General features: G+C 36.6%; 1 protein-coding gene across 3 annotated transcripts in view; it reads left to right on the top strand.

The window, feature by feature from the left end:
• Nucleotides 1–25,222, top strand: part of VIRMA (vir like m6A methyltransferase associated) — a 43,230-nt gene that overhangs the window by 1,291 nt on the left and 16,717 nt on the right. For 2 of the 3 annotated variants that reach the window (XM_016209117.2, XM_016209116.2), the window contains exons 2-11: nucleotides 6,530–6,645; nucleotides 6,994–7,080; nucleotides 8,408–8,456; nucleotides 9,916–10,084; nucleotides 11,432–11,554; nucleotides 13,513–13,782; nucleotides 15,105–16,245; nucleotides 19,237–19,728; nucleotides 20,679–20,833; nucleotides 22,692–22,774. In XM_016209117.2, the coding sequence (XP_016064603.1) occupies nucleotides 6,530–6,645; nucleotides 6,994–7,080; nucleotides 8,408–8,456; nucleotides 9,916–10,084; nucleotides 11,432–11,554; nucleotides 13,513–13,782; nucleotides 15,105–16,245; nucleotides 19,237–19,728; nucleotides 20,679–20,833; nucleotides 22,692–22,774 (2,685 nt within the window). Of the gene's footprint in view, nucleotides 1–6,529; nucleotides 6,646–6,993; nucleotides 7,081–8,407; nucleotides 8,457–8,874; nucleotides 8,959–9,915; nucleotides 10,085–11,431; nucleotides 11,555–13,512; nucleotides 13,783–15,104; nucleotides 16,246–19,236; nucleotides 19,729–20,678; nucleotides 20,834–22,691; nucleotides 22,775–25,222 lie in introns of those variants that run through there. The other variant, XM_016209118.2, reaches the window with a different exon arrangement.

The raw sequence follows: 25,222 nt of genomic DNA, 5'->3' as shown, positions 1-25,222 counted from the left end.
ATATGGTGAGTTAGTTTAGTGGTATTTTAGTTTAGGAAAATTGGCGTTCATTCACTTATATATTTAAGGGTCTAGTATTTCTTCATTTTTAGACAAACATTGACAACCGTGAGAGGATAGGACTGGTAGTGCGGTAGTAAATACCTTCTTCTGGCAATGTTTGGGAAAGACGTAGAAGAGATCTCATTTGATCTGATTCTTGAAGAAGTAGGGGTTTGTGGGGGGATATGGAATATTGAGATCTTTGTTCTCAAGGAGTTTATAAGTAACTATTGGAGATTAGGTCCACAACATTATGATTCAAGTTAGAATGTGATGAGTGCATGAAGAGACAGAGTGGGAATTCCTCGGGGTTTATCACCTTTATTTCCAAAATGCCCATCACTTGCTGACATATTAGGACCTCAGTCAACATTTATTTAGCTCTCTTTGGTGGTTCAAATAAACGCTAAGTGATTTTAGAGGAGGGAGAGATTACTCTTCATTTGAGAGCATTGGGAAGAGTTCATCAAGGCAGTTGGCACGTGAACTTGGTCTCTGGTGCAACAAGATATGTTCCACAGCCTGGCTGGCGTGGCCCAGTGGTTGAGCCTTGACCTGTGATCCAGGAGATTTCTGTTCGATTCCTATCAGGGCACATGCCGTGGTTTCGGGCTCCATCCCCAGCAGGGGGGGCATGCAGGAGGCAGCCTATCCATGACTCACTCTCATCATTGATATTTCTATCTCTCTTCCTTTCCCTTCCTCTCTCTGAAATCAATAACAATATATTTAAAAAAAAAGGAATTTGTAGTCTGGTAGGGAAGACTGACATTTATTCCAGTTTCACAAGAGGAGTACTTACAGGGGTTTGAGGGTGCTGAGTGAGTTGCGAATTGTGTTTGTATGCCACTTTTTAAAAAAAAATGTTTTTATTGATTTCAGAGAGAGGAAGGGAGAGAGAAACATCAATGATGAGAGAGTCATTGATCGGCTGCCCTCCTGGAAGCCCCCTACTGGGGAACCTGGGCATGTGCCCTGACTGGAATTGAACTGTGACCTCGAGATTCATGGATGGATGCTCAACCACTGAGCCACACCTGCTGGGCTGTATGCCACTTTTAAAAATAAAAAAATAACGTATTTTAGTACTTTTACTTTCATTATAAAAAAACTAGAAACTATATAAAAGCAGAGGCTTTCACAGTTCCACTTTTGTTAGTCCCAGCTATTATTAATTTAAAATGTTTTTTTCCAAATCCTCTAGTAAATATATACAAGGTAGGGCAAAAGTAGGTTTACAGTTGTGAGTATGTGGAACAGTTTATTTTTTGTATTATTTATTAATTATTGTATTATTTTCCATATGAACTAAATCTACTTTTGCCCCAGCCTGCATATGCTTAAATGCATACACTCATCATCCACTTTAATGTACTGATACGTTAATATTGTTCTGTGATACCTTTTCTTACCTAACGGTGCGTAGTATATCTTTATAAGTCAAGAAGTACACCTATATAACATTTTAAAAGCAAGCTTCATTTTTAAATATTATTTCTTTTTTTTGACTAGGTAATACATGTATGAGGTACAAATTCAAAAAGTACAAAAGGGTATACAATAAAAAGTAAGTCTTTCTCTCATCTCTATCCCCAAGCCATCCTGCTTCCTTCCCTAGTCTATGCAATATCATTTTTATTGGCTGCCTCTTATTTCTTTAAGTGGTAATGCTACTTATTTATTAAATTCTCGTACAGTTAGGCTTCTGACTTTTTACAGTGATGTAATATTCCTGATGCTAAGTTATTTTTTACATCTTCAGTTATTTATTTTCAGAGTGGAATTGCTGGGTTAAAATTCATTCTTATGAGAGAGATTGATGCTAGGAAGTCCTACTTCATTTCAGAGTTCCTTTAAGAAACCAATTTGTAACTCATCTGAACAGAAGTGATAATGGAAATGTTAGGAAAAGATGAGATAGCCTTAGTTTACCCTTAGGAAAGGGTAAAAAAGAAAAAGGGGAGATGTGACCTTTAAACACACAAAGATTCCTTCAAATGGATAGGTATGGCTCAGAGTCCTGGAATCCGACCAGTCCAATCTTCACATTTCTGTTAGCTCCCTAGTTATAATCCTTCTGTGATTTCCCATATTCAACCTGTACTCCAGATATTTTAAGCTCCTACTTCATTGTAATATTGTAAACTCTGCAAATACAATTTAATAAACTTTTATTTTTATTTATTTATTTATGCGTTTATTTATTTATTAAAATATATCTTTATTGATTTCAGAGAGAGGAGAGGAGAGGGAGAGAGAGAGAGAGAAACATCAATGATGAGAGAGTCATTGATTGAGCCCGCAAACCGGGCATGTGCCCTGACCAGGAATGGAACCCCGATCGCCTGGATCCCAGGTTGACGCTCAACCGCTGTGCCACGCCTGGCCGGGCAATAAACTTTTATTAAGCAACTAGTAAAAGTCCTTTTATTAAATGAATACGCTAAGTACTATGAATATAAGAGTAAACTCAGACTCAATTCTTGTCTTTTTGAAACAACACTCTAATGGGGAAGAGAAAAGTGGCGACTACAATTTAGTTCAATAGGAGATTTTGGATATATAAGGGGAGGCACCTATCTGGACTTGCTCTGGCTCATCTTTCAAGAGAAAGTTGACATCTGAAAGGCATTGTGACAGAGTGTGGGAGGATTCTAAGCAGAGACAGTAGCATGATAAAGATGAGAAAGAGTGCCCAGGTGGCCAGTTCCTTACTATCCCTAGGCCAAATTACTTGGTCTTAAAAACAAGTCTGGGCTCTTCTCGTCAGTGGTTGAGCATCAACCTATGATCCAGGAGATCACTGTTCGATTCCTGGTCAGGGCACATGCCTGGGTTCTGGGTTCGATTCCCAGAAGAGGGCCTGCAGGAGGCAGCTGATCAGTGACTCATTATTGATGTTTCTATCTCTCTCTTCCTCTTCCTTCTCCTCTCTCTGAAATCAATAAAGATATATTAAAAAAAAAAACGAGAAAGAGCATGGTAAGTTGGGCTATATGTTTGGAGTGACGAGAAGAGCCCAGACTTGTTTTTAAGACCAAGTAATTTCGCCTAGGGATAGTAAGGAACTGGGAAGTAATACATTCATATTGTAGAAAGATCACATTGCAATAGGAGAATGGGTTGGAGGAGGGCAAGAAAGAAGCACAAAACTTTGGTACCCTATTGCTGTTTTTCAGACTGGAGTGCAAAGTGTCTAGAACTAGAGGAGTGGCAGCAGGAATGGAGGGAATCACATAGATTTGGAAACTATTTAGAGGTTTAATGAATGGGACTTGATGTTTGGATGGATGAATGATTTAGGTGGAAAAGGGTGAGGTAGAAGCGAGAAATGATAATAGTTTCTGTCTTGGCCATTGTGTGGATGGTGGTGCTATCAATGAAACAGGAGTTTTTGGACTTGCTGAGTTTGTGGTGCCAGAGGGACATTCAAATGGAGATGTCCAGTATGCAATTGGATATAGGGGTCTAGGGCTCAGGAGAGAGGTCCTAGATGGAGATAATAGATTTGGAGTTGACTTTTGGCTGCAGATGAAAATCTTATTTCTTGTAATTCTATTGCTTGTACTTAGCTACTCTGCCCTACTTTCCTCCCCTATTTTGCCCTGTTGCCATGGTGAATTACGCTTGCAATTACTTGACCCTTCCACATTCTTGTGTGCTTTCCTTTTATGCATACTTCTTCCTTTGCCTGGGAAGATCTTCTCTTCCACTGTTTTCCTTGAAGAATTAATTAGCTAAGGTTCTACTTCTTTTGGGAAAACTTCCCTCCTTCTCCCTCCCCCAAATCTGAGTTAGGTAAGTACCCCTCTGAATTTTCATAATTTCCTGTGTGAGTTTGTATCATAATAATTTGTCTACCCCAATAGATTGTTCCTTAATGGCAGAGGTTGCCTTTTCTTTGTATCCATAGGGCCTAGTATAACTTGGAACATAATAGACATTTAATAAATGTTTAGAAATAATTATTGAATGAAAGTGGTAGCACCTAATACAGAAAATATTCTATTTATAAACAAAATAGATTTTGAAAGGCTGTTTTTAAAAAGCTTAAGTTCATTTTTGTAGGTCCATAGTGACTGTACCCTAACTACTGCTAATACTGTTCATTAATTAGTGACAGGCAGGTTGGAGGAGGAGAGAATTGATAAACTTTTGCTCTAAGAGTCCTTTGTAAAACATTAATGAGAGTTTATAACCGTGTCAGTAAAGGAGCTTCTGTGTACAGTCATATGTTGCATAACAACATTCTGATCCATGACGGACTGGATATATGAGATTATAAGATTATAATGGAGCTGAAAAATTACTGTCACCTAGTGTCGTAGCTGTTGTAGTGTCATAGTACAACACATTGCTCACGTGTTGATGGTGATACTGATGTAAACAAACTTGCACTGCCAGTCATATAAAAAGATAACACTTACAATTAGGTATGGTACATAATACTTGATAATAAGTGACTGTGTTACTGCTTTATGTATTTATTGGACTATACTTTTTGTTATTTTAGAGCGTATTCTTTCTACTTATAAAATCTTTGCTGAAAAACAGTGTGCTCTAAGGCCAGCAGCAGCTTCACAGATATTCGCCTCTTGGTTGCATCAGTTTCTGTTGTGCTTCATTTAATCTCTTGTTTTTTTCCATCATGGCCCCTAAGTGTTTGTGTAGTGACGAAGTCACCTAATAACACATTTCTCAGAATGTGTGCCACCATTAAGTAACACATGACTGTAGGAGACTTTTTAAGTATAAGAGTTTCTTACAGGAAGGAAACATAGCACCGAAGTTTGAGGCAAAATGCTTATTTTATATAAACCCATTGTAGTATTTGTTGAATACCTACAGTATATTTGTAATAATTAGGATACAAGTTGAGTTGCTGTCACAAAAGTCAAAATAACAGTGGATTGGATGATAGGATTTTCTCTCAGTAATGTAGTTGTAAGTATTCTAGGGGTAATATGACAGCTCTAGGTTCTTCTGTACTGTTCCCCTGCCATCTTTAGGGTATTGCCTGCCTTGTTCACAGTAGCTTACAGTAACTTCTATGTTCTAGAAAGACAACAGGATATTGGAAGAAGAGGTGGAACGAGTTTCTGAAGTCTGAACCTTCCCATTAATGTCGTGACCCAGAGTTACCTACATTATTTTCATTACATCCCATTTACCAGAATTTAGTAATCATATGTTCACACTGGCTTCCCAGGAGTATGGGAAATCCAGTCTTTAGTTCACTTATGCCCAGTTCAGATTTCTCTTCAGGAATGGGTGTTGTAAGACAGCAATCACTTTGCATTCATCCTGTTGCATTTATATCTTTGAGAGTTAAAGCATTTCAATAGTAAACATTATATTAAGATTTCTATGCCCTATATATTTCGTTGTAATCTGAGTTCAGATTGCAAAATTGGGAAGTTGTCCTCTGTCACATATTAGGAAAGACAAACTTGAACAGTCATTTGGTCTGTTGATATGCATTATATTCTTTGCAGCTTCAAGAGAGACTGAAGACTCGGTCTTTCTAGATGCAAATAATGTGAACCATTCTTCTCTTTATGAAGTTTGACCACTAGGTAATGATGACTGACTGAACTGCTAGGAAAGGTTGATGTAAAATAGTCCAAAAACAATGTGAAAGCTTGCTTTTAAAATTATTGATCACAAGAGCTTCATTTGTTTGATCCTATGTCAAATGCTAGAAAGAAATAAGTATACACTAAATTTATGCTATTTCTTTTATTATGATAAACTTAATTTGTGTATTTTTTTCTTTTTTAAATTTCAGAGAGGGTTTATCTCAACTATTCTGTACCCAAATGGTTTCCCTTGATATTAGTTGGTATGTTAAGTTTAATAAATTAAGCTAATTTAAATACAGATCCACAATCCCTTATCTGTGATTCAGAAATTCTAAAATGGCAGAAAAATCTGCCCTGAATTCATTTGAGCATGCAGTCTGATCTGACCTGACATGATATTAGTTAGAATCTTTATTTAGTGTGAATGTTTATATATGTGACTGCAGAAATATTAATATTTTGATTACAAGGTGCTGTCCCAGAAGCTGTTGGGGGTGTTAAATAATAAACAGTATTTGTATCATATTATTTTTCTAAAGATGTAAAAAGTCAGGATTCTAAAAGGTACCTGGCTCTAGAGGTTTCCAATAAGAGATTGTAGGTCTGTATTGGCCTAAAAAAATCAGGGAGAAAAATACGCTGTAGAAAATGTTATTATACAGATGGAAAGATTTAACTAGGTACATTTAATCACGAGCTATTTTAAAAAGGAATGATTTTTGTAGTATTGTAAGTAATGTAATAGCACTGCACTGTTTTAATGATACAGAGTTTAAGATTATTTGTGGCATTCTGAATGAAACAAATTGAAGATGAGTAAATTTTTTTTTAAAGATGAGTAAATTTTGAATAGACAAAGTATTTTACTTACAGTATGTCCTTCCCCCACTCTTCCCCTTTTAAAGCAAAGTTCTCATATAGATGTGGTTCGTTTTCCATGTGTGGTTTATATCAATGAAGTCCGAGTCATACCCCCAGGAGTAAGAGCCCATAGCAACCTCCCTGACAATAGAGCATATGGGTAAGTCAACTTTCCTTTTGAAAGTATTTTTGACTAAAGGTTTTCCTAGAAACATAACTTTTTTTGTAATTTATTTTTAAAATTTTTATTGAATTTATTGGGGTGATACTTGGTGATTAAACTTTTAAAAATAATACTCAAAGTGGATAGTTGGCTGCTTGAGAATTAGATGTGAATAAAATTACAGAAAATATTACAATTAACTGTATATTTTTGTTATTTAAATCTTAGGAATATTATATTTTAATTCTAGAATTGATTTTAATTTGTATTTACTTTGCTTCTTGTTGTAATTTAGGAACTATTTATTGCAAAGGCTGACGCTTCAACTTTTTTTTTCCCCCACAGGGAGACATCTCCACACACATTTCAGTTAGACTTATTTTTTAACAATGTAAGCAAACCAAGTGCCCCGGTCTTCGATAGATTGGGAAGGTATGTACCTACTCGGTAATTTCACTAGAAACTCATGAATTAGTAAGCAAACCTTTTCATTCTTTAGATAGACGAAAGGATATATTTGGTGGTAGACCCAGGAACTCAGGGTTTAATTTCATCAGTTGGCAATATTAAAGAAATGACGTGTTCCTAAGAAGATGTTGAGTTTATTTACAAAATAAAATTTTAACTGTGTGAAACATTAGCCATCTTTTGCTTGCTTTTTATAGTGTATTCATTTCTTATACATGTCCTGATTTGATAATAACCTAATTTGGAAAAGATTGCTTTTTGATTCTTATAAAAATAACTATATAAGTACATTGAGGGATAATGTTTTGTCTGTTTTTTATATCATACTACTGCATATTTAAAATTGCATAGCCATATTTTGTAAAATGAGAATATTGTTAATAGATAACTTCTTTTTGGATTATTTAACACGTGCTAGGTATTATTAAAACTAGTTGTTTTGACGTCTGCAAAATAGTTGACTATTAAATGGATTTTCTTAGAATTCATTTATAAAATAAAAAATTTAAAAGGCAAATTAAAAATGGAAAAATTTCTGTGTGAATCAGGAATTAACAGTTTTTTTAGACTTATTCTTTCGTTGATTCTTTACTCATTTATTATTAAATTAGATTGATAATTTAACCTTTTAAGTGATGGGAAGGTAGATAATCTGAAGCAGCTAATTTTTAATATCATAGAATATTTTTCTTTTTCTTTTTAATATATCTTTACTGATTTCATAGAGAGGAAGGGAGAGAGAGAGAAATATCAGTGATGAGAGAGTTATCACTGATTGGCTGCCTCTGGCACGCCCCCATCTGGGGATCGAGCCGGCAACCTGGGCATGTGCCGTGACCAGGAATCGAACCTCCATCTCCTGGATCCTAGGTCAATGCTCAACCGCTGAGCCACGCCTGGCCTGGCTAGAATATTTTTCTTATATCAATACCTACTTGATTAAAGTAGGTGTTCTTCTTTAATTTTGATCCCAGCATAGTACAGTTTTTGAAGACTATAATGGTCTGGTTCTCTATTTTGGCTGTACATTAGAATTACTAGGGCATTTTAAAATATACTGATACCTACATTCACCTCAAAACAATTATATCAGAATCTCTAGGGGTTTGTTTTATACTTTTAAAAAAAATAACATTTTGGGAGGAGTAGTAAAACCCAAACATTGCAGTTTATTAAATCAAAATGAAAATTTATCATGATTTTATTAAAATATATGAAACTAGAGAGACTTCTTCATGAACTGTGATGTTCAGTGTTTGAGTGTGTATATTTATTCCTACTCTTTTGGCAGCCTGGAATATGATGAGAATACGTCCATCATCTTTAGACCCAACTCAAAGGTAATTGTGAAAGTCAGTTTTCAACTTGTTACTACTGTTTGTTTTCACCTCCATTCAGAGTTTTTGATCCAAATAAACCAGTGATGCAGAATGCCAGCTTATTTATTTCCAGTTCTACACAATATCATCATTACTTGTCTGATTCCTCTTGTTTCCAGAAGCTATTTTAAAATGGAGCAAAGACATTATAATGTCATTCTCAATGTTAAGCTCTTTCTGACTTGAGTCAGGAAGAGGTCAGCATCTGTACTTTCCCTTATGTTTAGGTCGCACCTTCAGAAGATGATAGGCAGGTAAATTATTAAACACTATTTTGCCTTAGTTAAAGTTTCCTTAAAAATTACATATTCCGTATTTCTCCCTTTCATATCAAAAGTATGCCTTTTTTTCTTGTTATACCAAATGCCATTCTAGAAGCATCTAGATCCCAATCATGGAAGATCTTAAATCCAAAAATAATTGTGATCTAGTTTGGGACTACTCAGCATGCTGTTTGTTTTTGGTGGGTATGGGTATTTAATCCTCTGCACTCTGTTTAGACTAAAAATTTTCTTATTTCTTTACCTTCTAATTGGATTTCTATTTAGAGTCTGTCAATACCTAGGGATAGCCTTCAAGCCTTTCTTCTTGTCCCCAGTTTCCCTTTACTAGAGGTTGCTAGAGTTAGCCAGGAGAATAATAATTTGTTCCTTATTGTGCCTCTAGAAGGGGTTCCATTACCACTTATTACTTCATCTTTACCTAACATGGTAGAGTGTAAAGAGAACTCAGAAGTCAGGGGCTATTCCAGGTTCTTCTACTGACACTCTGATTTTCTTACTTGTTGGTAATACTTGCTTTGACTACCTCTACAGTTATTGTGAAAATAGAGGAATTAATGGAGATAAATTCTGGAAAAAAATTTATAAGAAAGTATTGAAGGTTAATGGCATTGATAAAGTCTTTGATCGTTTTAGGAGGAGGTTTTGCAAAAACAGTTCATTTAATGCTTTTTAAGTACAACATGGGTACATAAAAGTTACCTGCATGTTTGAGTTGGGCATGTTAAAAGAATGATATACAATTTTATGGACTTTATAAATAATGTTGAGACTGGGCACAGTTTGTACTTTTGTGCACCTCCATGACCCCTGTAACAGTTCGGGTTTAATTCGTTAATTGGCATTAACTCCCGCTTAATTTCATTCTCATTTTTATTCCCTTGATTGGGAATCTGTTATGCTTTCGAATAAGGTTGACATAAAGTGTAGGAATGGGGACAGTCTTGAAACGGTTAAGGGAGGTAGCTCTCGAGAGCCATATAAAAGCTGTGCCTTTTGGTGAATTTTCACCAGTATTGACCTTGGCATTTTCAGCATACTTTTAAAGACTTTAGTTGAGCCACAAAGTAATTTGGTAGCAGTTTACTTCTAGCATATTAAAACATTAATTTGAAAGATATTTTCCCCTAACAAATCAGGTGAATACTGATGGTTTGGTGCTAAGAGGCTGGTATAATTGTCTGACACTGGCAATATACGGATCAGTGGATAGAGTGATAAGTCATGACAGAGACTCTCCTCCACCTCCACCTCCACCACCTCCACCTCCTCAACCACAGCCAAGTTTGAAAAAGAATCCAAAACATGGTGAGAACTTTAAATTTGCTTTTGTCAGCGACATTTATGTCCATTGTAGCAGGGAAAGGTAATTCAAAGAGCTCTTCTACCTTTTGAACCTTGCTTAAGACTTCACAAGGTATTTGTCAGTTTCCTTTTCTTTCCTGTAAGAGTTTCTTTTTATGTTGGAATGGTTACATTTTACTTTCTTCCTCTACTTTCCTAGAATGCTTTTTAAATTGACCTGAGGTTTTTTATAATTTAAATATATAAATGATAAAGTAATCCAGTGGTTATTCATGGTTTACTATCAAAATTATCTCTAAAAAGTTAAAGGATAGTACAATATCAAAACAGGAAAATTGGCATTGGTACAATCTCTAGGGCTTGTTCAAATTCCATCAGTTATACATGCACGTGTGTGTGTGTGTGTGCGTGTAGCTCTGCAGTTTATGTCATGTCTAGCCTTTCATAGTCACCACTACAATCAAGAAACGTGATAAAAGCTTGGCTGGTGTGGCTCAGCAGTTGAGCATCGACCTATGATCCAGGAGATCGAGGTTCAGTTCCTGTGAGGACACAGGCCCAAGTTGCAGGTTCAGTCCCCAGTGGGGGGGCGTGCAGGAGGCAGCCAGTCAATGACTCTCATCATTGATGTTTCTCTCTCACACTCCCGCTCTCCCTTCCTCTCTCTGAAATCAATAAAGACATATTTAAAAAAAAAAAAATATATATATATATATATATATATATTTAAAAAAAAAGAAACTTGATTATACCATCACAAGATTCCCTGGCATTACCCCTTTATAGCCATACCCATTTCACCTATCCTTAACCTTTGGCAACTACTAATCTGTTCTTTATAATTAAATTATTTCATGAATGTTACATAAATGGATTCATGCAGCAGGTATCTTTTTGAGATTGGCTTTTTTTCATTCAGCATAATTCAAGGTTCATCTACTTTGTTGCGTGTGTCAGTAGTTCATTCGTTTTTATTGCTGAGTAGTATTACGTTGTATGAGTGTAATATAGTCTAGTTGACCATTCAGTCATTGAAGGATATTTAGGTAGTTTTCAGTTTTTGATGATTGTACATAAAGCTGGTATGAGCATTCATACCAGCAGGAAAATAAGTTTATTTCTCTGGGATAATACCCAAGAAGTATATACATTACATTTTGGTATGTGGGAAGTCAGAAATTCTTTCATTAATAGAAATTAGCAAAATTTCTCTTAGACATCAGGACAGGAAAGTTGATCCATAAACCCTTAAGAGGAAAACCTCAAATCATGAGGTATTTTTGCCATGCGCTCCTTTCTCTGTACTGCAATAACTCAGAAGTTCTTTTTCTGTCTCTAATAAAACTCTAGCTGATGGGGAGAAAGAAGATCAATTTAATGGAAGCCCTCCAAGACCACAGCCAAGGGGACCAAGAACTCCGCCAGGACCCCCTCCACCTGATGATGATGAAGATGATCCTATGCCTTTGCCAGGTACAAATAAAATCAGTGCTAGTTGTTTGTTTGTTTTAACACTCTTGATTAATGTTAATAGTGTTTTTTGATTAAAGGAAAAAAATTAGATGCTAGTAATAGAATCTTAATGAATGCTTTTCCCCCCTTTCTCTCTGTGCAGGAATTCCTTCTATTTTTCTGTTGGCATATGAACTTATTTTTAAAATTTTTTTATTTATTTTTAAATCCTCACCAGAGGATATTTTTTCCATTGCTTTCAGAGAGAGTGGAAGGGAGAGAGAGACAGAGACAGAGACAGAGACATGACTGAGAGAGAGACACACCGATTGGTTGCCTCCTGCATGCGCCCTGACCAGACTGGGGATTGAGCCTGTGACCAAGGTATGTGCCCTTGGCTGAAATCGAACCCAATACCCTTCAGTCTGAAGGCTGATGCTCTGACCACTGAGCCAAGCCAGCTAGGGCATGAACTTATTTTATAAAAAAATCAGTGAATTCATTTGAAGGTGTAACAACATTGCTTTGAAAAGTGTTAATGTGCTGTAGTGTTATGTACAGGAGAGTATCAGTAAAAATAAGCACTGTGTATTGTGAGAGATAAAAATCTGTATATTTAATAGATAAGAAAAGGACTAGTTTATGGTATTATCACTATTATTATTTTTTAAAATGTTCTTATTGATATTTAGAGAGGAAGGGAGAGGGAGAGAGAGAGAGAAAAACATCGATGATGAGAGAAACATCGACAGGCTGCCTCCTGCACGCCCCCTACTAAGGATTAAGCCTGCAACCAGGGCATGTGCCCTGACAGGGAATTGAACCAATAAACTCTTAGTGCATGGGATGATGATTAATCTGCTGAGTCTAGAACATAAAATAGTATACTTGATTAATTTAGACTATATAAAGTTGTGCAGTGTATACTCTTAATATTTTTTAAAAACAAGCTTTTTAAAAAAAGTATTTATAAGCTAAGTCATCCAAAATATCATTAAGTAATAGCAGTATCCATTCCTGCTGCCTCTTGTTATTTAAATTATTAAAATAATCTGTGCCTTGAGGACCTGAATAGACCTTTTTCCAAAAGGACATACACATGTCCAATAGACATATGAAAAGATGCTCAACATCACTAATCACCAGGGGAATGCAAATTAAAACCACAATGAGCTATCACCTCATATCTGTCAGAGCGGCTGTCATTAGTAAATCAACAAGCAACAAGTGTTGGTGAGGATGTGTAGAGAAAAGGGCACCCTCATTCACAGGCGATGGGAATGTAAGTTAGTGCAGCCACTATGCAAAACAGCATGGCGGTTCCTCAAAAAATTAAAAATAGAACTATTATATGACTTCACAATTCCACTTCTGGGTATTTATCTGAAAAAATCCAACACCCTAATTGGAAAAGATATATGTACGCCCATGTTTATTACAACATTATTTACAGTAGCCAACATATGGAAGCGATCATTGAAGAGAAATGGGTAAAGAAGAGGTGGTGCTTGCATACACGGGAACATTACTCAGCCATGAAAAGGAATGAAATCTTAACTGCTTTCAACAACATGGATGGAATTAGAGGGTATTGTGCTGAGCAGCATAAGTTGGAGAGAGAAAAACAAATAACCATATGGTTTCACTTATATGTGGAATCTAAAAACAAATAAACTTATACAGAGAACACCCTGATGGTGGCCGATGGGAAGGGTTGAGGGGGTGAAAAAGGTAGAAGGGATTAAACGTCCAGGTTGCCCGTTACAAATGCGGCCGTGGGGCTGTGAAGCACAGCGTTGGGAACGTAGCAAGTGGTCTCGGGACAGCTGGTGTTGGGCGCAGACTCAGCAGGGTGGCCACTTTGTGAAGTGTGCAGACGTCTGATCACTGCTGTGCACCCGAACTAAGGTCATAGTGTGTGTCAGCTGTAGTTGAAAAATAAGTGTAAAAAGCGACCTGCACCTTACTCAATGTTTCAGTGTCGGGCGACAAGGAGGATGACGCCGCGCACAGGGAGGACTACTTTGAGCCCATCTCCCCGGATCGGAGCTCTGTTCCCCAAGACGGCCCATACTCCGATGAGGGCGAGGAGGAGCAGCCGGAAGAGGGGGACGAGGAGGAGGAGGAGGAGGGCGAGGAGGAGGAGGAGGAGGAGGAGGGCGAGGGCGAGGGCGAGGAGGACGACGAGGACGACCGGCACACGGTGGACAGCCTCCCCGACGAGGACGAGGGCGACGAGGATGGTGAAGGTGAGCCGAGGCCAGGCTGGGCGGGGATGGCAGGTGTTCGAGAAAGCCCGGGCTGGGCTGGGGGGTCCCCATCTCCGCTTTACATTGCTGTTTGTTTTCAGTCAGCTAACCTGTTCCTCCATTCACCCCACGGCTTCAGCCTCCTCTTTCCAATCAGCCAGCTCACTGGCTGTGTCTGTCATGTCCAGTGTCCTGGGAGAAAGATTCTGTGTGCCTTGGTAGCTCTGAGTTGCCCTTTGATACCGTGGGCTTTGGTCAGGGCAGCAGGGTCATGCAGCCAGTACAGTGACCAGGATCTGCCACCTGTCTCAAAGGAAGGTGTGGTGGTGTGAGCTGGGTGGACGCCCTAAAGAGGCCTGCCGCCCAGCTTTTCAGAGCTGCATTAGTGTTAGGAATTCTGGGGGAAAAGAATCTCAGGACAGAGATATTGAGAGCATGATGTTAAGACTACTTTATTTGGGTTTTGCCTTTTTTTGAAGCAAAATGTGAGAGATACTCCAGCTGTTGAACTCTTAGTTTGTCCAGAAGATGGCATATAATGTTAAAGCATTTATTCAAAATGACAGATGGTCTGCCTTGTTTTTTTCTAAAATAGTGAGGCTTATTTCAGCATCACAGAGGCCCTTTTACAAAATATAAATAGGTTGAGTAAAATTTTTTTCCAAGAGGGCCTTTTTTCCCCCCAAAGAATTGTTTATTGTTTTTTAGAGAAAGAGGGAGGGAGAAGGAGAGAGAGGTAGAAACATTGATGAGAGAGAATCATTGATTGGGTCCCTCCTTCACACCCCCTACTGGGGATCGAGTCCAAAACCCAGGCGTGTGCCTTTGACCCGGAATCGAGCCCACAACTCCCTGGTGCGTGGGATGATGCCCGACCAACTGAACCACACTGGCCAGGGCAAGTGATACATTTTTAGCTTTCCCCATTCCCAGATCATCAAATAATCCTTTTTAGATTTATTGTATTTGACTGGAAAATAGTAGTTAGATTTTAGGCAGGGTGTTTTCTTAATCAGAGGGCATTTTAGTAGAGAAGGTGAGAGAATAAGCTAGTTAATTTCTGGTTTCATTTTTGTGAGGAAAACATATCTATAGCGTATTTAGTTGTAAAGCTGAACAAATATAATAGAAGACTTTGCTTATGACGTTTCTTCATAAGTACTAGAAATTATAAATGTAATTGTTAAGATATTGAGGCAGAAGTTTATTTTGTTTAAATCATTCTTATTTTTTTCATACTATTAAATAAACTTGGTTAATTAGACTTTTGGCATTAAACAATGATGATGTAATATTTAAATACTATCCAAACTAATTTTCAGGGGATGATGGTTATGAACAAATTTCCAGCGATGAAGATGGAATTGCTGACTTGGAACGTGAAACATTTAAGTATCCAAACTTTGATGTTGAATACACTGCTGAAGACTTAGCTTCTGTTCCTCCTATGACATATGATCCATATGATAGGGAGCTTGTGCCACTTTTATACTTCAGCTGCCCGTATAAGACTACTTTTGAAATTGAAGTCAGTAGAATGAAGGATCAAGGTCCAGATAAAGAAAATTCAGGGGCAATCGAAGCCTCACTGAAGTTAACTGAACTGTTAGATTTATATAGGGAAGACAGAGGCGCAAAATGGGTAACAGCTTTAGAAGAAATTCCAAGTTTAATAATAAAAGGATTAAGTTATTTGCAATTGACAAACACAAAACAGGACTCCTTTGGCCAGTTGGTAGACTGGACCATGCAAGCTTTAAATTTACAAGTAGCCCTTCGCCAACCCATTGCCTTAAATGTCCGACAGCTCAAAGCTGGGACCAAATTAGTGTCTTCACTAGCAGAATGTGGATCTCAGGGTGTCATGGGTCTGCTACAAGCAGGAGTGATCAATGGATTATTTGAGCTCCTGTTTGCTGATCATGTCTCATCTTCTCTTAAGTTAAACGCTTTTAAAGCTTTGGACAGTGTCATTAGTATGACAGAAGGAATGGAAGCTTTTTTAAGAGGTAGGCAGAGTGAAAAAAGTGGCTATCAAAAACTTCTGGAGCTCATACTTTTAGATCAGACTGTGAGGGTTGTCACTGCTGGTTCAGCTATCCTTCAGAAGTGCCATTTCTATGAAATCCTGTCAGAGATTAAAAGACTTGGAGACCATTTAGCAGAGAAGACTTCATCTGTTCCTAACCATGGTGAACCTGATCATGACACAGATACTGGACTTGAAAGAGCAAACCCAGAATATGAAAATGAGGTAGAGGCTTCGATGGATATGGATCTTTTAGAATCCTCAAATATAAGTGAAGGGGAAATAGAAAAGCTTATTAACCTCCTGGAAGAAGTTTTCCATTTAATGGAAACCGCACCTCATACAATGATCCAACCTCCTGTTAAGTCTTTTCCAACGATGGCACGTATTACTGGACCTCCAGAGAGGGATGATCCATATCCTGTTCTTTTTAGGTAAGACTTCTGGTTTGGGAAATTATTTCACAAATCATTGGAGGCAGTTTTATGTGGTTGATTTTTTTTAAAATGTCATTAGATAATGCATATCTGTGTAAGGATATGTGATATTTCAAAATAGATAGCTGTGAGACTGGGAAGTATGTTACAGTGGGTGAGCTGTATTTTATTATCTCTTAAAGTAGTAGTAGCAACTTAAGTTAGAAATACAGTAATAACAATGCTTATATAAGCATGTCTGTGAGCAAGAATAAATGAGAAACTGCTGAGTTCTAGGAAGGTGGTATAATAGGATGGATGGCATTAGGAAGGAGAGCTTTTCTGTATGAACCTCTTTTTACCTTTATTCCTCTAATATACTGTAGGTTAAATTTATATTTTACTAACTTAATTTTATGGTCTTAGTTAAACATATCTTTAAGTTTTAATTAGCATTTGTTTCTGCCATCTAACTTTCTGTTTATCTGTTGATACATTTTTGCCATTATTAGGATCATTACCCACAGCAGATTTTAAAAATTTTCTAATCTTTTTGGGGGGACATTTTGCCTGTAAATAATTTCATAACTAATAGAAAAATGGTATTTTTATTATTTTACTTCTTATAGCCGTGATTTCTCTGTGATTAAATTTGCCTTGATTTGGAGCATAGTGCAATAATAGGAAATAGGGTATTTGTTCACTCTTAGAGTCTATGCCTGTCCAGTCCTGTTTTGAACTGAAACAGATCTTGCCTTAGTTTGAGTTCTTGTAGGAATAAGAGATGGTAATTGCTGGAGCAAGTATCTGGTAGGAGAAGAGGTCAAGAGTACAAGTGTAGGGGTTTAGCTTTGAACAAGAAAAAAGAAATCTTATAAGTATACAAATATAGATACATTTGTAGTATGGAGACAGTAAAGGAGCCAAGGCACTTCTCACTGATCATTTTTAGTAAAGTAGGAGGTAAAGTCATGCACTGAGGATGGCTGAGGGTAGTGAGTGTAGGAAAGAGGTAATATTTTCAAACAGTCGGGAAACTTGTAATTAATGACTTATTAAATATTGCTTTTTCCGCCATAGCTCGAGGAGGTATGTTTGAGTATCAGGCTTTAGGAAGTAAAGGGTCTGGAATGCTGTGTTAAGGAATTTAGATTTTGTTTTTAGAATGTGGAAAGATCTTGAAATACCTCATCTGATATGATCAAAGTTGTGTTTTTAGGTTATATGTTGTGAGATGTATTGCAGTGGAAAAGAAATTGGAGTTATTGGATAAACCAGTCTGAAGATTCTAGGTACTTGGTGTTGTGTTAAGTACTTGGCCTAAATAGTGGCACTTACAAGGAATGGAAAGACATATTGTGCTACTGTCGATAGAGTTTATAAAAGAGCAGTTATTGGGAATTGGCAACTGGACCAAGTAGGTAAGAGACAGTGAGGAAGAGCTAAAGATGTTTTTAGCTATGGTAACTATTGGAACTTTGTTGGTTTTATTGACAAAAACTGGTAAATAAGAGAGAAAGAATTTTGAAAGGAGAAATAATTGCATTTTGGAAGTATTAGTTTGAAATGATGGCAGTACTCTAATGTCCTATGTTGTGGTCTCCAAGGTCACCCTCAAGATTTGCTAGGACTCACAGGACTCAGTGTTGTACTCACAACTATGATTTATTAAAGCAAAAGGACACAAAGCACAATCATCAAAAGAAGAAAGTACATAGGGAGAAGCCTGGGGAACCAGTCATAAGCTTCTAGAGTCCTCTCCCAGTGGAACCAAACAGGACCCAGTTAATTCTCCAGAAACAAATTGTGACAACATGTGTGAAATGTTGCCTACTGAGAAATCTCGTTAGAGTCTCAGCATCCAAGCTTATTATTGGGAAATAGCTTCCTAGTACGTAGCATGTACCAGAATTTCAGACTCCCAGAAGGAAAGCTTATGTTCAGCGTAAATTACATATTGTTTGCATAAACAGTTTAGGCACAGTGAGTATTCTTATCAGCTGGGCGATGGGAGCTCTCCCAAAATCCAAGTTCCCAGGTGCTAGCCAAGGGCCAACCTTGCAAGCAATAAGCAGTCTAAGGCCTGTCATGTTAACTGTTTTCTGAATAAGGTAATGATGTTCTTAGAGCATAGTAATTATGGGGTTTTGTCTTTTTGAGAGTCTTGTTTGCCTTTATGGTAATGTTAGTAAGGGTGTTTATTATCATGAAATAGAAGCCTGAATGTAAGCAGTAACATGATTGAAGAGGCAGTTTTATACTGTGTGATTCTAATTATATATGACATTCTAAAAGAGGCAAAACTGTGGGGACAGTAAAAAAGAACAGTGATTTCTAGGGATTGTAGAGGAGGAAGGCATGAATAGGTGGAGTATAGAGTATTAGGACAATGAAAATACTCTATCAGTAGCAGTTGTGTCTATTTTGGGGTGCTGAGTAAATTCAGACTTTTTGTACAACAACCATGTATGCTACAAATGGTTCTTGGATTTAATAAAGAGTGCTATGTATAGTAGTATTAACTAGTCAAATATGAAAAATGGATAATTTGAAATATTTTTCTCTAGAGGTACTATTTTACCTATAGTAAATCCGAATATACTATATATTTTTTTATGGTACATGTCCTATGTTTTTCCTAGATACACTAATTCAGATATGCCATGGATAAATTAGGACTGTGGTGAAAAAGAAACATTTGATAAATAGCCTGGAAAAAAGGCCCAGAATTTACAGTCAGGGTTGATCCTGAGAAGAGAAAACTTGTCAACAGTTGTTTATTCAACATCTGTTGAATGCTAGCAAGGAAAAAGCCTCACAGAACTTTCACGTTTGTTTGGCCCAGTGGAGGGAAAGTTTGTAACTCACCTTATGTTTTTAGTAAAGCAGTATATTGCTGAGGATAAGGATTATGGCCATTAAAATTTTTACCTCTCCTGTCTAATGATTATTCAGTAAGTGAAGAATGTTTTACACTGACTTAACATCTATCAATTAATTTTTCTACAGGTATCTTCACAGTCACCATTTCTTGGAGTTGGTTACCTTGCTCCTGTCAATTCCAGTAACAAGTGCCCATCCTGGTGTGCTGCAAGCCACAAAAGATGTCTTAAAGTTTCTTGCACAGTCACAGAAGGGTCTTCTTTTTTTTATGTCAGAATATGAAGCAACAAATTTGCTGATCCGGTCTTTATGTCACCTTTACGATCAAGATGAAGAGGACGGTCTCCAGTCTGATGGTGTTATTGATGATGCATTTGCCTTGTGGCTACAGGACTCAACACAGACATTGCAGTGTATTACAGAACTGTTCAACCATTTTCAGCGTTGCACAACCAGTGAAGAAACTGACCATTCAGATCTCTTGGGAACCCTTCACAATCTTTATTTGATTACTTTTAATCCTGTGGGAAGATCAGCTGTTGGCCATGTTTTCAGTCTTGAGAAAAATCTCCAAAGTCTTATTACTTTAATGGAATACTATTCCAAAGAAGCCTTAGGGTAATTTCCTATTTATTCATTAAATTTTCTATTATATTGGAAAATTACATCATTAATGGACTAGTTGTTTAGAAGGTGTTGCTTGGAAAGTAAAAACTATATTGTTTTGTGTAACACATAACCTAATAATTTCAGGATTAGAATGACAGTAATTTAAAAATAGAAAAAAATGGCTGTGAAACAATGAAGTGGATCTTTTAGCACCTTCTTTCTGTTTTCCTGTGGTGTTGACAAAGATTGCAACTGTAGTGCCCCTGCTAATGTGTGTGGAGGGGAATCCTAAGGCACAGGAATATATATATACCTTAAGAGGACTATCTTGCTATCTTCTGACCTCTAAGCTATTCATGGTGCTCTGGTTTCAGAAGTGCTTTGGGTGGAGGGGATTGAATGATAATCGTTTTCAAGTCCTGTCCAGTAGGGCAGAAGGTTTTAGCATATGAGCAGAGAAACATGCTCTTCCTGGCTCGTGTCACACAGTGGCATCCAGGTAACTCACAGCTGGGTCTCAGTGTGACTCCCTGAGTTACGGGTCTTTTAGGGAAGGGCAGACAGCAGTGGTTTCTATGTCAAGAAGAATGGTGATGGCAGTAGATTGATTCAGCATACTTGTTCCTGTTTAAACATTTTAAAGGAGACCAGTGAAGTGTTACTCTCTAATCATCCATTGCTAATGAAATATATTTGTTAATATTTCATTGTTTTTCTGATCTTATTTTTTAATAGAATTTCACTTTCCATTGTGATATATGTGCTTTGTTTATATACTTTTAAGGATTGTTTTTAGGTGAATTGGAAGTGAAATTTAAAATCTCATTTCTTCAGGGAATGACTCAGGTTTCATTGTAAAATTCTTTGGTCTCTTTAAAACCAAGTAGAAAAAAATGTTTAAAATAATTCCGGAAAAATTGTTTTTGTACCAAAAACTTTAAAATCTTATTTTGTTTCAGTGATTCCAAGTCTAAGAAGTCAGTAGCTTATAATTATGCATGCATACTTATTTTGGTGGTGGTTCAGTCTTCCAGCGATGTCCAAATGCTAGAACATCATGCAGTATCTCTCTTGAAGCTTTGTAAAGCAGATGAAAATAATGCTAAATTGCAAGGTATGGTACTTGAGTTATTTTAAGCATTTAATGTGTGAAGGAAAAAGTCTTCGAATATCTCTAATTAATACTTTATTATATTTTGATAATATTCCTAGTAATACTCTGTTTTTAAACTCCCTGAAAGTACCTTTTATGAAGGTATTTCATATGGCATTAAAAAGATTTTTAGGAAATTGCTGAAAGTACCTTTTCCTGGAAAGTCATGGAAGTTAGTGGTTGGTTGAAGTTCCTAATCAAAATGGAAAAAGTAATTTAAAGACAAACTCAGAAGTTCAGTTTTGGGTATAGTTTGCCTATGTATGTTTTTCCCATGTATATATTTCTAGGTTTAACACTGTTGTAAGTACAACTTAACCACTTGTGGTTAATTAACAAGTGCAGTCCTCAAAAGTATAATGAATAATGAATATGGACATTATGTTGTAATATATATAAACATGTTGAATGAAGTTTATGGCAAGGCTTATGTGGGCAGTCTTAATGTTTAAGGTATCTAATTACAGTGTTTTAGTATTTTATTTTGGTTCCTGGCTTGCTGACCTTACCAAGTAGAAAATTTGATAACACTGAGTAAATATTGTGAATAGCATGTAACTTTTTTTCTTTTCTTTTTTAAACTTCTTATTTATTTGTTTTAAAGAGAGAGGGAGGGAGAGAGAGGGAAGATCAATTTTTGTTGTTCCACTTATTTATGCATTTGTTGGTTGAGTCTTGAATGTGTCCTGACTGGGGATAGAACCCACAACCTTAGTGTATTGGTACAACGCTCTAACCAACTGAGCTACTTAGCCAGAGCCTTTTTTTCTTTTTAGCCATCAGTTTTATGTGATACTACCAGTAAATCTTGGGTAGTAAACTCAACTTCCAAACTGGAAATAGATTTTTTCCCCTGAAGTGTGCCTTTATAAAAGGAGGGCACAGTATCTGCAAAGGTATTAATGCTTTACTACTTAATCTGGGCAGTGGGCCCACTTGTATTTGTTTTATTATTATTCCTTATGTTTTTCATTCGAGCAATATAGTCTGTGTATATGAAAGAGTTGATTTTCAAGTGAGTAAGAAAAATACTCATGTACACAGTCGTAATCCTCATAGGGGAGTATAGAACCAAGGCAGACATGACAATTTTTAGTTTCCTTTAGTCATTCCTATAAAGTGTTTGAAACTGATATATTACTTTTTGTATTAGAATGCTTTTTAAAAAACATAATTTGGTGATTAAGTATAGGTGTTGGCTATAGCTTCTAGGAGAGTTTTGAGTTCAGTTGTAAATGGTGTATTTTATTCATGTTTGTTTTATAAACAAAGTTTGCTGTTATTATTTTGGGGTGATAGTGTCTTTTTAATATTATAAGGTCAAATTAGGAAAGTGACAAAATTTAAAATTCATGTTAAGGGAAAAGGTAGTCAGTAAATGCCTCCCCAGTGGGTTTGATCTGTTAGAAATGAATACATTTTTTTGCATGCTCTTTTTAGAGTGTGGGAGGCAGTGACAGCATTAGGTGAATAAACTCTGTTTTATTAGTTTATAAGCAGTCAGTTTTATTAAAAATTTTTTAATTTTGCAAAAACAATTTAGATTGTCTTATTTAAGAATTAAAACATTTAGATTTTCAGAAATCATATACTAAGAGTGGTCACTTCTTTCTTCTAAACCAGTATATTAAGGCATTTATATTTCATTTTAAAGTTTGTTTAAGGGATTAGACATGAGTTCATTCCTGTGTGAAATTTAGATTATTGAGATCAGTATGGATCTGTTAATGTTTTTCTTTGGAAACGAGTACCTTTATTTTTTCTTTTATAAAGGCTCTTATTTTAAAACATATTTTAAATTACTCTTTTTGCTTTTAAGAACTCGGCAAATGGCTTGAACCTCTGAAAAACCTTAGATTTGAAATTAACTGCATCCCAAATCTAATCGAATACGTCAAACAGGTAAGTAAAGCTTAAAAGTGCCTGATTTTGTGAACTTTTTGGTAGTATATAGCAATATTTCATTAAATCAATTGTGTAGATAACGCAGTAATTATTAAGTGTACTGCTTGATTTACTAGACTTCTATTTACAGATTGGCACATGAATGTAGGTGGGTGTGCGATTGTGTATATACATGAACATACATGCACAGAACCTCATGTATTCTGCTTTCCCCTACCAGATTCTGTCCTTTTTTCCCTCTCAAATCAGCAATGTCACCTACCATTTTGATGACATTTACAGAAGTGTTTTAAAGTTAAATGCTATGAGAATGTAACATGTAATTGTTTCAGTTAAACTTTAGTGAAAAAGAATTTCCCACAAAATTTTTAGGTGAAAAGTGATGGAATCAATTCCAGATAATTGCAATGGAGGCTAGTTCTACTTTTGCTAATTTGGGAATATTCAAATATGCAATTGAAATAATTTATAGTCACCCTGCTGGGCCAGTGTGGCTTAGCTGGTTGAGCATCATACCATGCACCAAGAGGTGTCTGTTCGATTCTCAGTCAGGGGACATGCCTGGGTTTCGAGCTCAGTCCTCCATGAGAGGTGTGCAGGAGGCAGCCAATCGATAATTCTCTCTCATGGATGTTTCTCTCTCTTGCTCCCTCTCCCTTCCTCTTTCTCTAAAATAAATAAAAACATTTAAAAAAATTCATAAAAGGTGAAAATCATGTAAGTTATAATATTACAGTTGAAAATTTGTATACAGTTCAAGTAAATCATAATGAAAAAATCATTGCATTGTTAGTTTTGGAAGTTTAAAATTGAATACAATGTGTATGTATACACATTCAGGGCTAAAAGTGCTTATAAATGCACAAAGGTTTTGTGCTATAGGGGGAGAATGCACCTTGAGTGATCTTTCATTTAACAGATGGGCTATGTGTATGGTGTTTATGTGTGTACATGTGTGAGTGTTTGTAAACCATCTTGGTCTTGGAGTTGAAATGTATGTAGTATATTATTCAGTCTATTGCTATTCTGACCCAGCAACAAAGCGTATCATTTGGGTTTTTCTGCTTCAGAGTTTTTCTGACCGACTTGCCTTCCCTTATTTTCTCTTTTTACTCCATCTCTCCTTCGAGTACTTTCACCTCCTGTGGTATACTACCATATTATTTGTTCCTTGCTCTGTGCCTCAGATGGTCATCTGTAGCTTTCCATTATATTTAGTCTTTAATTCAGTAGCAGTACAGTAATGTCCTGTAAATTTAGATGGTCATGTGTTCAGGGTACTTGTGCATGGTCAGGAGAATGTATGAAGTAGTCAGTAAATTCCAGATGGCCTGTTAAAAGTATTTAACCAACAAGAAATTTAGTTCTAGAAATCTGAATTAATTGTATGCTGTAATTAAAAGATTTTTGATTTTTATGCAAATCCTCATCCCATTAATTATGGTTATTATAAATGACTCTCATTCCAAGATATACTAAAAACAGTTGATCTAAGACTGAAACTTCACTCTGTGGCTTCCTGCTGCCTTGTATAATTTGTGGAATTATTGAAAGTCATCGAGGAAGAGATAGAAGAAAAGATCATCTAAGGTGCAAAACTATGAGGGAAAGGACTGACTTTTAAGTTTCTCTTCTGAGGTTTAAAGTTGAAATAGTAACATTTTAATGTGTTATTTCTTCTTAGTTTTTTTAAACCATCTATATGCTACCCTGTGGGAAACACACACACGCACGCATGCACGCGCGCGCGCGAAATTTAATCATAACTATTTGTTGTCAGGAAACATAGTGCTAAGGACATAAGCAATTGTATTTTTTTTTGTCTTCTAACTATGCCCCAACTGACCATCATAACTAGACTGACTCTGGTGGTATCTTTGTTTTTAAAAATGTGTGTTATGTAGTTGTAAACATTTCTTACTGCTTTTTCAGTTGTTTTTTTAAAAATCCTCATGCGAAGATATTTGACAGAGAGGGAGAGAGAGAGAGAAAGAAACATCAGTGTGAGAGAGAAACATCAATCGGTTGTCTCCTGTGGTATGTGCCTTGACTGGGAATTGAACCTGCAACCCTTCTGGTATACAGGATGATGCTCCAACGAACTGAGCCACCGTCTAGGGCTGCTGCTTCAGTTTTTTTTAATTTTTAAAAAGTATGTTTTTACTGATTTTTAGAGAGAAAGGGAGAGGGAGAGATAGAAACATCAATGAGAGAGAAACATGATATCGATTGGCTGCCTGCTGCATGCCCCATACTGGGGATTGAGCCAGAAACCTGGGCATGTGCCCTGACCGGGAATTTAACCTACGACCTCTTGGTTTACGGGACGATGCTCAGTTCACTGAGACATGCTGGCTGGGCTGCTGCTTCAGTTTTGAAAGAGGTTTATCACCTATAGGGCTTTGTAAAATCAGAATCTGGTTCATTTTTGGGAGAGAGGATGTA

This window comes from Miniopterus natalensis, chromosome 16 (genome assembly GCF_054644295.1).
Source record: "Miniopterus natalensis isolate mMinNat1 chromosome 16, mMinNat1.hap1, whole genome shotgun sequence".
Lineage (NCBI taxonomy): Eukaryota > Metazoa > Chordata > Mammalia > Chiroptera > Miniopteridae > Miniopterus > Miniopterus natalensis.
Note: the sequence above shows the minus strand (reverse complement) of the source record. Positions and strands in the feature narration are given on the sequence as shown.